We start from the raw sequence: 13,034 nt of genomic DNA, 5'->3' as shown, positions 1-13,034 counted from the left end.
AGACAAATGGGTCTGTAGAATAATGGAGTCATCATGCTCTTTACTGGTGATAGTTGCCAAAGCTTTCATCCGAGGTACTGAAATCCTCCCTTGTAGGGAGCACTCATTTTACAGTTAATATATCTACAGCTACATCCTACTCCACAAGCCACCTAATGGTATGTGGCGGAGGGTACTTTCGGTACCACTAGCTGATCCCTCCAACCCTGTTCCACTCATGAATAGTACGTGGGAAGAATGATTGTCGGGATATGTCTTATTTGTTGTGTTTCAGTTGGCATTCCTTCCTGCTATGGAGGTTTCTTACCTTTAAAACTATCTTCTGAATTTTCCATGTGCAAACAAATACAAACTTATTAGTTCTGTCGTTTCCCATAGTTTTTAGGGTTCTGTAACAATGGAACACTTATAGGATCACTTTATTGTATGTCTGTCTGGCTGTCTGACTGTGAAGATGCCTTTTTGTCAGGAACGGGACGAGGTATAAAGCTGAAGTTTGTAAGATAGTAAGATCTACGGTTCTTGGCAAAGTAAATGATTTAAGCTTCTAAGGCAAAGCAATTAAAAGGTGCGGCCATCTGTAAAGACTCCTTTTAAGCAGGAATGGGTTTATGTATAAATTTGAAATTTATGGCAAATGCTAAGAAGATCTGTAAGTGATTTTGGTCCCTTGCCAGTGTAAGTGATTTAAACTTCTAACTCAGTGCAATCAAAAGATATGACCATGCATGTCACATTTTGATACTTGCAAACTCATAGAAAGACTTGCACCAGGCCGTTGGGCTACATGACACTATTATTATTATTATTATTATTATTATTATTATTATTGTCTACATACATAATTAAGTTTATATGGAACCCTAACAGTGCGAGTTCTGGCTGCACTTGTCCTTTTTTCTTTTGCTCAGTGGATAAGTGCCAGGCTACAAGTCCAAAAAGTCAGAAATTCAATCTCCAGTAAGTCCTAGAATTTTTTTCCTGGCACTTAAGGATTATTTCACATCTGGTTATAATTTATCCATGTGGAATATGGCAAGTTGCATCACAGTTGGGAGTCCACACTAACTTTGGATCCCCTTATATCTGATGTAGTAAGTTAGTTCAAAGATTTGAGGAAGGCAAGGACACACCATCTCCAATAAGAGCATGAGTAGTAAAGCACTGTGGTATTTAATCCAACCTTTCTATCCGAACACAGCTTTGCTTTATTTTTTTGTGTGGTTGTAGTATCTTCAGTTCTTTATTGGCAGCCACACACAGATATGAACATTGGTGGTCAACCAAGCACTGGAAATATGCAAGCATGAGAGAAAATTAACCAAAAGTGTAGGTCAAGTCAGATTGCATGCAATGTTTGCCCAAAAACACCACGGATCTGTTTTAAGTCTGTGAGTGGAACATCTACGTAGCACTGCTGAAGCACAAGATAATGAGGCTTTGCTTGCTGTGTGCCACTGGGAACACATGTCCAGCAGTGGCACTGCCATCAAATGAAGCAGGCACCCTCATATTACCTTCTTGTGGGTAATGCTGAATATAAATGTTGTGGTCATTGTGGCAGCATATGTGAGCACACTACCACACCTCTCCCCTCCTCTGGGGAGCTGACACGGCAGGCATATAAGTGAACAAAGGCAGAGAACAAAATGTGCAGAGCCACCAGCAAACGCCGGGCATGGCCAAGGAGGCCATGGGGTCTGCCAAGGTGACCCGCTGGTGGTGGCCAGAGGTACACCAATTACGCCTGCCCCTGAGGTGGGGTAGCACTCACAGGTGAGCTGGCGTATGTGGACAAGGTGGTTCAGGACCCCACCGAGTGTGCAGCTGGTTCTGATGGCAGTAGAGGGTCACCCTGCTGGCATCCACTATGGACATCCACTGATTGCGCCTGGAGCCCACTCAGACCACAATCAGAAAGTGCCCACCCAAACAGTATCACACAGATTGTAAAGTGAAGGACACAAACGCACCTCAGGTTGTGGTGCACAGTAGAGCAGATGAAGCAGAGTTCAGGGCTGATAACCATGGAAGATTTCTGCCAGGAGGCCTAGTTCAGTGGAGTGGTCCTGTACATGCTTAGAAAAGGACAACGCTGAGTCTGCTGACAAATCTGCCAAGCACTGTTTTAACTCATTCTTAAATATGTGCACCAAATGCTCTGCCACCTCATTTGACTGCATGTGAAATGGAGCAGAAGTGAGGTGGGTAAAGTGTGGTAGGTGCAAAAAAGTCTGGAACAATGCCAAAGCAAACTATGGGCCATTATCAGAGACGATTGTCCAGGGCACACCTTTGTGTGTGAAAACCTGGGTTAGTGCCTACATAGTAGCTTCTACTGTGGTACGCATGCATATAGCATATGGATGGTCGGACAGTGCATCAGTTACTATCAACTATTACAAGGAATTACAGAAGGGGCCTGCAAGTTGATGTGGACGTGGTATCATGGACGATTGGGAGTGGGTCATGGAACATAAGTCTATGGTGGAACCCTCTGCTGCTCGACTCACTGTTTGCACTCACTGAAGACCTTTTCAGTATCTTGAGTCAATGCCAAGTCAGTAAACAAAGCACTGTGCCAGTACCTGAATGTAGGTTGTGCCCCACTGGCCACATTGAAGGAGAACAGTATGTGAGCTCTCGGGACTGGAGGGATGATGACGTGGGTGTCATCTGAAATGATGCTAAGCAGGAGTGCACCGTTCAGACTCCTTGGTGAGCAAACACTTGGGCCTACCATTGCACAAAAACTGAACTGCTTGATGCAACACAGGATCCTGACAGGTGGTGTGGGCTGTATGATGGGCTGTTAACTGGAAGTCAATCCAGTGTTTGCTGTAAATGATCATTGATCTGAAAACAAACAATCTGAGCATTGTCAATATCTGGGTCAGGTGCCATGGGCAAGTGTTACAGTTCGTCCATATTTGCATGCTATGATTTCAATCTGTGGTGAATCTCATAGTGATAAACACTTGAATACAAAGCACAAAGGTTCTGTGGAGAAGTTGCGAACAAGGGCTGAGGAGTGCTACAAGCAGCTTATGATTGGTGAAGAGATGGCATTTGTTGCGGTCGTCTTGACACCACATGTGAGTTTGCTGGCACACACCTCCTTTTCGATTTGAGAATAATTGTGTTGCTATCCATATCTTGGAGGCATAAGCGATAGGCTGTTTAGAACCTCAGCAGTTTTGTGAGCCAAGACTGCTCTAACCTAGCACACTGGACTCGCATTCGGGAGGACAACGGTTCAATCCCATCTCCGGCCATCCTGATTTAGGTTTTCCGTGATTTCCCTAAATTGCTTCAGGCAAATGCCGGGATGGTTCCTTTGAAAGGGCACGGCCGATTTCCTTCCCCATCCTTCCCTCACCCGAGCTTGCGCTCCGTCTCTAATGACCTCGTTGTCGATGGGACGTTAAAACACTAATCTCCTTTTCCTCCTCCTGCTCTAACCGTGTGTGGGGAAGCATCTGTGGGAAGGAGTTCCTTCAGGTTCTGCGGTGGAGGTAGGTTGGGAATCATTGTCACATGCTGTTCCATAGGTTTGACACCATACTTCAAAAGAAGGTGGCTCAGATACCCTATTTACATCTGGAAAACTTTGACTTTTGCAAATTGCACTTAAGACCCACCTCTTGCAGTTTAGTCAACAGGATATGAAGGTTAGTGAGATGTTCCTGTTGTGAGGGACTAGTGACAATGATATCATCAGGATAGTTGGTGCAGCACAGTACATCCTGCAATAACTATTCTAAAAATCTCTGAAAAACTGTGAAAGCACTCACGATGTTGAATGGCATGCATATATATATATTGCTATGACCAGAAGGGAGTTTTAATGACCTGCAGGTACATCTCTGCCAATTCAATTTTTGAAAAACACTCACTGACTTCCACTTCATCAGAATTTTTTCAGTGCATGGAATGCGATAGCAAATGACTATTGACACATTAATGGTGGACTTAAAATTCCTGCACAAATGAAGTGCCCCCTGAGGCTTACACATAACCATCAGAGGTATAACTTACTGGGAAGAGTGAACTGGTTCAATAATGCTCAGGTTCTGCAACCTAAGTCATCCTTGACAGCTGGTCACAGAGCAAAAAGAATAGCTTGAGCGTATTAAAACTTGGTAATGGCCATAGGGTTAATGGTGATGGAAGCTTCATAATCCATCGTGGCACTCAGGCCACATGAAAACAGAGACCTGAATGCCTGGCAGTGGCTGGAACAGAATGCAGTTGGAAACAAGATGCGCTGAATCCTGAACATGAATTTAAAAACTGTGAATGTGTCAAGACCGAAAATGTTTTCTGAAATTGCAATATTGATTGCCAAAAAATGTGATTGCCCTTGTGATGTTGTTGTGGTCTGCAGTCCAGAGACTGGTTTGATGCAGCTCTCCATGCTACTCTGTCCTGTGCAGAACTTTTCATCTCCAGATAGCTACTGCAGCCTACATTTTTCTGAATCTACTTAATGCATTGATCTCTTGGTCTCCCTCTACAATTTTTATCCTCCACGGTCCCCTCCAATACTAAATTGGTGATTCCTTGATGCCTCAGAATGTGTCCTACCAACCAATACCCTCTTTTAGTCAGATTGTACCACAAATATCTCTTCTCCTCAATTCTATTCAGTACCTCCTCATTAGTTATGTGATCTATCCGTCTAATCTTCATCATTCTTCAGTAGCACCACATTTCAAAAGCTTCTATTCTCTTCTTGTCTAAACTGTTTATAATCCATGTGTCATTTCCATGCATAGCTACACTCCACGCACATACTTTCAAAAAAGAATTCCTGACCCTTTCATATATACTCAATATTAATTTCTCTTCTTCAAAAACGCTTTTCATGCAATTGCCTGTCTACATTTTATATCCTCTCTACTTCGACTATCATTTCTTTTGCTCCCCAGATAGCAAAACCCATCTACAACTTTAAATGTCTCATTTTCTAATATAATTCCCTCAGCATCACTTGAATTAATTTGACTACATTCCATTATCCTCATTTTGCTTTTGTTGATGTTCATCTTATATCCTCTTTTCCATTCAGATGCTCTTGCAGATCCCTTGCTATCTCTGACAGAATTACAGTGTCGTCGACAAAACTCAAAGTTTTTATGTCTTTTTCTTGGATTTTAGTTCCTACTCCAAATTTTCTTTCGTTTCCTTTACTGCTTGGTCAATATACAGATTGAATAACATCAGGGATAGGCTGCAGCCCTGTTTCACCCCCTTCTCAACCACTGCTTCCCTTTTATGCTCATCAATTCTTATAAGTACCATCTGGTATCTGTACAAATTGTAAATGGTCTTTTGCTCCTTGTGTTTTACTGCTGCCACTTTCAGAATTTGAGAGTATTCCAATCAACTTTGTCAAAAGCCTTCTTTAAGTCCACAAAAGCAAGAAATGTAGTTTCCCTTTCCTTAACCTATTTTCCAAAATAAGTTGTAGGTTCAGTATTGCCTAGCGTGTTTCAACATTTCTATGGAATCCAAACTGATCTTCCCCAAGGGCGGCTTCTCCCAGTTTTACCATTAATCTGTAAAGAATTCGTTTTAGTATTTGGCAACCATGACTTATTAAACTGATAGTTTGTAATTTTCTCACATGTCAACACCTGCTTTGTTTGGGATTGGAATTATTGTATTCTTCATGAAGTCTGAGGCTATTTTGCCTATCTCAGACATCTTGCTCACCAGATTTTAGAGGGAATGTTGTCTACTGCCAGGGCCTTATTTTGACTTATATCATATTCTTCAGGCAGTATCATATCTCCCATTTCATCTTCATCTATGTCCTCTTCCATTTCTCTAAATTGCCCTCAAGTACAGTGCCCTTGTATGGACCCTCTATATACACCTTCCATCTTTCTGTTTTCCCTTCCTTGCTTAGGACTGGTTTTCCATCTGATCTCTTGATATTCATAGAGGTGGATCTCTTTTCTCCAAAAGTCTCTCTAATTTTCCTGTAGGCAGTATCTATCTTACCCCTAGTGATATATGTTTTTACATCCTAAAATTTGTCCTCCACCCATTCCTGCTTAGCCTGCACCTCCTGTTGATCTCATTTTTGAGATGTTTGTATTCCTTTTCATCTACTTCATTTACTGCATGTTTATATTTTCTCCTTTCATCAATTAAATTCAATATCTCTTCAGTTACACAAGGATTTCTACTAGCCCTCGTCTTCTTACCTAGTTGATCCTCTGCTGCCTTCACTATTTCATCTCTCAAAGCTACCCATTTTTCTTCTACTGTATTTCTTTCCCCTGTTCTTGTCAGTCGTTTCCTAATATTCTCTCTGAAACTCTCTAGAACCTCTGAATGTTTCAGTTTATCAAAGTCCCGTCTACTTGAATTCCCACCTCTTTGCGGTTTCTTCAGTTTTACTCTGCAGTTCATAACCAATAGATTGTGGTCAGAGTCCACATCTGCCCCTGGAAATGTCTTACAATTTAATACCTGGTTCCTAAATCTCTGTCTTACCATTATATAATCTGTCTGAAACCTTCCAGTGTCTCCAGGCCTCTTCCTCGTATTCAACCTTCTTTCATGATTCTTAAACCAAGTATTAGCTATGATTAAGTAATGCTCTATGCAAAATTCTACCAGGTGGCTTCCTCTTTCATTCCTTACCCCCAGTCCATGTTCACCTTCTACATTTCCTTTTCTTCCTTTTCTTACTGTCAAATTCCAGTCCCACATGTCTGTTAAATTTTTGTCTCCCTTAACTGTCTGAATAATTTCTTTTATCATATCATACATTTCTTCAACCTCTTCATCATTTGAGGAGCTAGTTGGCTTATAAACTTGTGCTACTGTGGTACTTGTGGGCTTCTTGTCTACCTTGGCTGCAATAATGTGATCACTATGCTGTTCGTAGTATCTTATCCGTGTTCCTATTTTTTATTCATTTTTAAGCCTACACCTGCATTACCCTTATTTGTTTTTGTATTTATAACCCTGTATTCATCTAACCAGAAGTCTTGCTCCTCCTGCCTCAAAAATTCACAAATTATCCCTATATCTAACGTTAACCTATCCATTTCCCTTCTTAAATTTTCTAACCTACCTGCTCGATTAAGGAATCTGACATTCCACGCTCCAGTCCTTAGAATGCCAGTTTTGTTTCTTGTGATAACTAAGTAGTCCTGAGTAGTCCCTGCCCAGAGATGTGAATGGGGGCTATATTATCTCTGGAATATTTGGTGATAGGTAATGTCAATTGTGAACTAGCCATGAACAGGAATGTGCTGCTCACCATAACTGACCGAACGACAATCTGTTGAGGAAGAGTGGGGCGACCCAAGTGATAACAGGTTTCAAGATTCATGAGAGATGTAGTGGCCCTCAATATTGACCTGTAGATGGAATTACTGTAGCTGAATGTGCAGTGTAATATAGATCTTACTGCGCTGAGCTCCTGTATGGGCACTGTGATAACACTATGGACTCCATGTCTGTGACTAGGACTGGCTGTTCATTGAAAATTTGGTGTGATGCTTCTGTATTACTGACTTTATTTCCTGTAGTTGTATCACATTAGGATCATCACTGTCACAGTCTGTTGATAGACTTATGAACTTAATACGTATGCTGAGTTGTAATACAGTGAGGACACACACATTAAATGTAACGCGGTATCTTGAGACAGTGTTTTTTTCAGAACAGTCATGCATATTCATGTGTAGAACAATTGGAACAGTTCACAGAGAAGCTGTTGTATAACTAATTTAACATACAAACACATAGCATCAAGTTTGTGTGGTAACCAAATGAGAATTAAAACACAGAAATAAATAGTTACAGAACTTCACACTGTGGCAAGGAGAAACTGATCACAGTACTCCTGGCAGCCAGTAATTGATCCCTGTTGACAGCTCCTCAAGTGAATCAGCTTTCCACCTGACACCACTGTGGTGTGCTGCATTCCCTACAAACCTTTCTGTTCATTAAATGGCCTGTCACTGCCATATTAACTGGAGCGAAGACTGTATTTAATATTACTTTAATTTTCCTATCATTGATTGACAGTTTCTTAGGTTTATGAGTTATTTACACAGCTATAATACTCTTTTAACTGCTTCTTAAAGACGCTGACAGAAGAAATTTTAAAGTAAAACAAATCTAGAACTAAATGAGTATAAAATATATAAGTACAATGAACTTTTGTATTTGATCTTCATGCAACTGTATATTTGCTGAAAATATGTGTATTACAATAAATCAGTCAACAAATTTGAAGATTGCAAGTCTATAGTTTGTGGAATGCGTAAATAACTAAACTACTAACATTTTAGTAAGCTGGAGGATACAGTCAACAACTGGGCAATATGTAGTCCTGTACCCTTTCCTCAAGTCACACCTTGTCATTTTGATACACAATAGAGCTAATGCAACAAGTGCATGTGTTGAAGAGTATGTTCGCATTTGTATGTTATTTGCAGTGCTGCTGCAGCTGCTGCCAACCTTCTTGTCCCACAACTGGAATTTGCCGCCTACTTTTTACGGTTGCTGCAGCTAGCTGCAGTCTGTCATCTCCACTGGTCACTGTATGCAAGGACTCCTGTGCTTGTGCAGAATGTTGTCAATCCAGTCCTTTGCCTATATATTCTTTACTGCACTACAGTTGCACTCATGGGTATGGTTGACATATCTGACACATGGACACAATGCATGCGTAAGTATTTTTACAGATTTCTCTGTACATGAGCTTGACAAATGTGCTTTTAATTAAGTTAAATTTGCCATAAATTGCTGGAGACCCTTGAGTCATCATGGCAACAGAAGACATTGTGTACTCTGTACTGTTTTAGGAAAGAATACTGTATCTGCATAAGAAATTAAATGCCACAAGAAATGTTTCTCCCATCTAAAGATAGACTTAAATTAGAAAAAAAGCTATCAGTAAATAAATAGTTCCATTAAAGAAATCATGCTTGTTGCACTACTTTCTTTCTATTAAAGAAATTGTGCTTGTTGCACTGTTTCTCTCATTGTTATATATATGTAAATGGTGAGAAGATCAATCATGGACCAAACTGCTAATGCAAAAAGAATATCCCATTTAGTTCTTCAAGAGGAATGTTTAGAGGGTAGAGTGATAGGTTTGGAAAATTTTAATGAAGAAAGGGGAATTGTTATTAAATTGCCATCCCATAGAAAACATTAATTTAATAACATTTTTGCTGAAATTTTCAAGTGGATATGATGTGCATTTGGTAGTTGGCAGACATCTGCAGTGTGATGTATAGATTCAAATATTAAAAAAGTGAATTGTCCATTGTTATTAAACATAGAAAACCATCTAGTTAATACTGTAGATGTCTCAATTGAATGCGCACATTGCATTCATCATGAAAAGTAAACAGGAGAGAATCCTGTGTTGGGTACCTAACTAGCAGACTTTTGACCAGAAAGAGATGCCACCAAGTGGCAACAGGTGGCCTATTCAGATGAATCCCTTTCTGTGCTCCATCTGACAATGGATGTCAGAATTTAGCAATTTTTAGGTCCATTCATTGAGACTTCATTCGTGCAACAGTGGCAGCAGTTAAAGTTTGGACCTACCATTGTATTTTTTGGATGAAACAGAAACCAAAATTGTGAACAAAGTCTTGTGAGATTTCATCAAAGCAATTGGATACTATTTCGTCAATGATGGACATTGTATTTTTGAATTCCCAGTGTGTAATGCTGTTAGCTTACTCAGTGATGGGCAAGACTATAATTTGATCCTGCTACGCTTCATTATTTAAATGTTTGAAACAGAAGTTAACTGAAAACCTCCGAGATTGGCACACTAGAAAAATGCTCATGTCGGCATAACAGTAATGAAGAAGCATAAGTTGGAATTTGAATTGGTTTTTCACATATCTTGTTCTTCTGATTTGGCCTGAAGTGATTTATTCATATTCCCTGTTTTTGGAAAATGTATGAATTGGTGGAAATAAATTTTCATAAAATATGAAAATGAGTGTGTTCTTAACATAGTATTTAGTGTGACAGACCCCACTTATACAGTTGGTCCCGTAACCAGGTAATGTATTGAGAATAATAGAAGAATTCTAAATTATTGTTTTGGGCAACATTTAGTGGGGTACTTTCCTGTCCTCTTTGTATGGCCTGTTGGAAAATGTCAAGTGTGTTATCTGTCTTGGGCTGCACTGTGATGAGTGCTTGTGCAGTACAGTATTTCTGTGTTCTCATGGATGAGTACACAATCAAAGGATGGACCAGGGTGAAATTATCAGCCAGCAAACACTCTGTGCATCTCATTTAGTGTCAGATAAGGCACTAAGATCACTCTCTCACTGAAAAAAGTTGCCACCAACAGTCTCATTTTTTTCACACCTTGAAACACTGCATGGAGATTTGAAATTTAATCTAGAACCTTGGTGTGATGTTTGGAGCTTTGAGGTTTGATGATTAGGAGCTTTCTGCTACCACTTCTCCTTTTGCTACTGCAAATGTTGGTGACAGAAAGTTTCTTCCACTACCAGGATTCAAATTAGCTACCTCTGTGTTGAGTTCCATCTTGGTAGTGTATATTTGTGTCCTCAACTATGGATTCAGGTACTTCTTCAATGAGGTGAAAAGTAAAGCAATTTTATATTGGCTTTTTACGAGGCTTGTTAATACACTCTTGTAAACTCTTTGTCACTCGGCCCACACTTCATAAGGGTTCTCACTACTGAGAGAAATAAGTCATTGCTGTATGTGACGGTAGTGAAAGTCTACCTCACCTGTTTTAGTCACCACAGATTTGTAAGCAGTAACAGTCACTGTCATTCATTTGCACATCAGCTTCCATAAATATGTCATGATGGAGAGCCTTTAGGTATGTGGAACGAATCTTGTTATATGTCAGCTGGCAGAAGCATCATTACTGGCTTACAACTGTGAAGTAGATAATGTGCCAGTTATAACTAGTGGTAATGTAGTCACATAGATACATGGTCCAATCACATTGTACATTAATGTGACCACTGCGTATGTTCAGCATCAGTGTACAGCAACCACTCACAGTTGGCAGGTGGCAGCACTATGAGTGGAGGGTGTATAAAGCGTGCCAGGAGGACACCGGAAACAGTGCAGTTGTTGTTGTATTGCAGAAATGGAGCAATTTATCTGACATCCAAAAGCGCATGATCATTGGCTTTTGGCCCAAGGGTGAAAGCATTTCGGAAACAGCTATGTTTGTATACTGTTCACATGCCACCGTGATTAAAGTATACCTTGCATGGCAAAATGGCACTATCCAAAACTAGTGCCAAGGCAACTGTGGCGCAGCATGTGCCATAGATATGAGAGGTGACAGTTAAGAAGATGTGTATAGGCGAATAGACATGCAGCTGTTGAGCAACTGACTGCCCAGATGAACCAAGGCTTTACCAACAGTGTCTCTTCAACAACCGTTTAGTGAACATTGCTGTGTATAGGCCTCCACAACAGTTACCTAGTTCATGCACCCATGTTGACTGCTGTTCATCAGTGATGGAAGGCTGGAATTTGTATGCCAGTACCGCAAATGGGTGTCCACCAAGTGGCAACAGGTGGCCTATTCAGCTGAATCCCTTTCTGTGCTCCATCTAATAATGGATGTCTGAAGGCAAACGTTGTGCAGCAATCGTTGGAAGGGCTCAGCATGGAGGAGGGAGTGTTATGGTCTGGGGAATGTTTTGTGGCATTCCCTGGGCGATTTCGTTATTCTGGTGGGCACAGTGGATCAATATAAGTTTGCACCTATCCTTGGGGACTATGTCCACCCCTACATGCAGTTTTTTATCCCTTGGCATGATGGCATCTACCAGCAGAACAGTGCAATGTGTCTCACTGTTCACAGTGTATGTGTGTGGTTTGAAGAGCACCAGGATGAATTTACTGTACTTGCTGGACCAGCAAACTCCCCAGATTTAAACACGGTTGACAAACTGTGGGACCACCTTGAGTGCCACGGATCCTCAGTTGAGAAATCTAGCATAGCTAGCCACTGCACTGGGGTTGGCTCCACATCCCTATCGGTATCTTCCAGGACACAGAAGGTGGTTATTCTGGCTTTTGACAGGTGGTCACATTAATGTGACTGGACAGCACAGTTATGGTATACTTTTAGATTACTTTTTTACAAGTATATTGACAGAATCATAACAGATTTAGAAGAAAAAATTGTCCTTACACTATTCAGTGATGTTTGTGTATAATAATTCAAATTACACTTTTATATAAATGCTCCACATAAAATTATCAGCTCTCTGTGCACTGGGGCATTTAAGGCCTGTTTAATGTGGGCATCAGTGATAACCCTAGTCTATATATTCTGATAAACCATAGAGGGAATGACTCATTGATATTTGATGGCAACCTGTTAGACTTTTCACAAGAATATAAAACTCCCCTCTGAACTCTAGATAGGGATATTCTGTATGGAAATTATTTTTACTTCTTCTATCGTGATCGTGGCCAATGGTCTTGCCGCAGTGGTAACACTGGTTCCCGTCAGGTTAATCAATGTCGGGTTGGGCTAGTACTTGGATGGGTGACAATTCGTTCTGCCGAGCGCTGTTGGCAAGCGGGGTGCATTCAGCCCTTGTGAGGCAAACTGAGGAGCTACTTGATTGAGAAGTAGTGGCTCCGGTCTCAGAAACTGATATGTGCCCAGGAGAGTGGTGTGCTGACCATATGCCCCTCCATATCCGCATCCATTGACGCCTATGGGCTGAGGATTGTTTGGCGGCCGATCAGTACTGTTGGGCCTTTGTGCCCTGTTCGGGAGGAGTTTAATTTATTGTGATCCTGAATTTTTTCAGTTCATACTAAATTCATTTTTATTATTAACCACAAACCCTATTAGGGAGTAATTGTATTGGAATGTGTGTGCAAGAATCTCAAGGTTCTTGAGGAGGCTTCTCAAAGATTTTTCATTTAACAATTTTAAAGAATGTTCTTTCTGCCCGTGTCTGTAGAATAAAGGCTTTATTGACCTTACCTGCCATACAGCAGAAGATTATGAC

At 40.7% G+C, this 13,034-nt stretch overlaps 1 protein-coding gene across 1 annotated transcript in view; it reads left to right on the top strand.

Annotated features, from left to right (window-relative positions):
- Positions 1 to 13,034, top strand: part of LOC124804698 — a 73,047-nt gene that overhangs the window by 17,179 nt on the left and 42,834 nt on the right. The window contains exon 2 of the mRNA XM_047264953.1: positions 8,469 to 8,701. Coding sequence (XP_047120909.1) covers positions 8,469 to 8,701 — 233 coding nt within the window. The remainder of the gene's footprint in view (positions 1 to 8,468; positions 8,702 to 13,034) is intronic.

This window comes from Schistocerca piceifrons, chromosome 7, assembly GCF_021461385.2.
Source record: "Schistocerca piceifrons isolate TAMUIC-IGC-003096 chromosome 7, iqSchPice1.1, whole genome shotgun sequence".
NCBI lineage: Eukaryota > Metazoa > Arthropoda > Insecta > Orthoptera > Acrididae > Schistocerca > Schistocerca piceifrons.
This window is presented reverse-complemented; position numbering and strand designations above follow the sequence as displayed.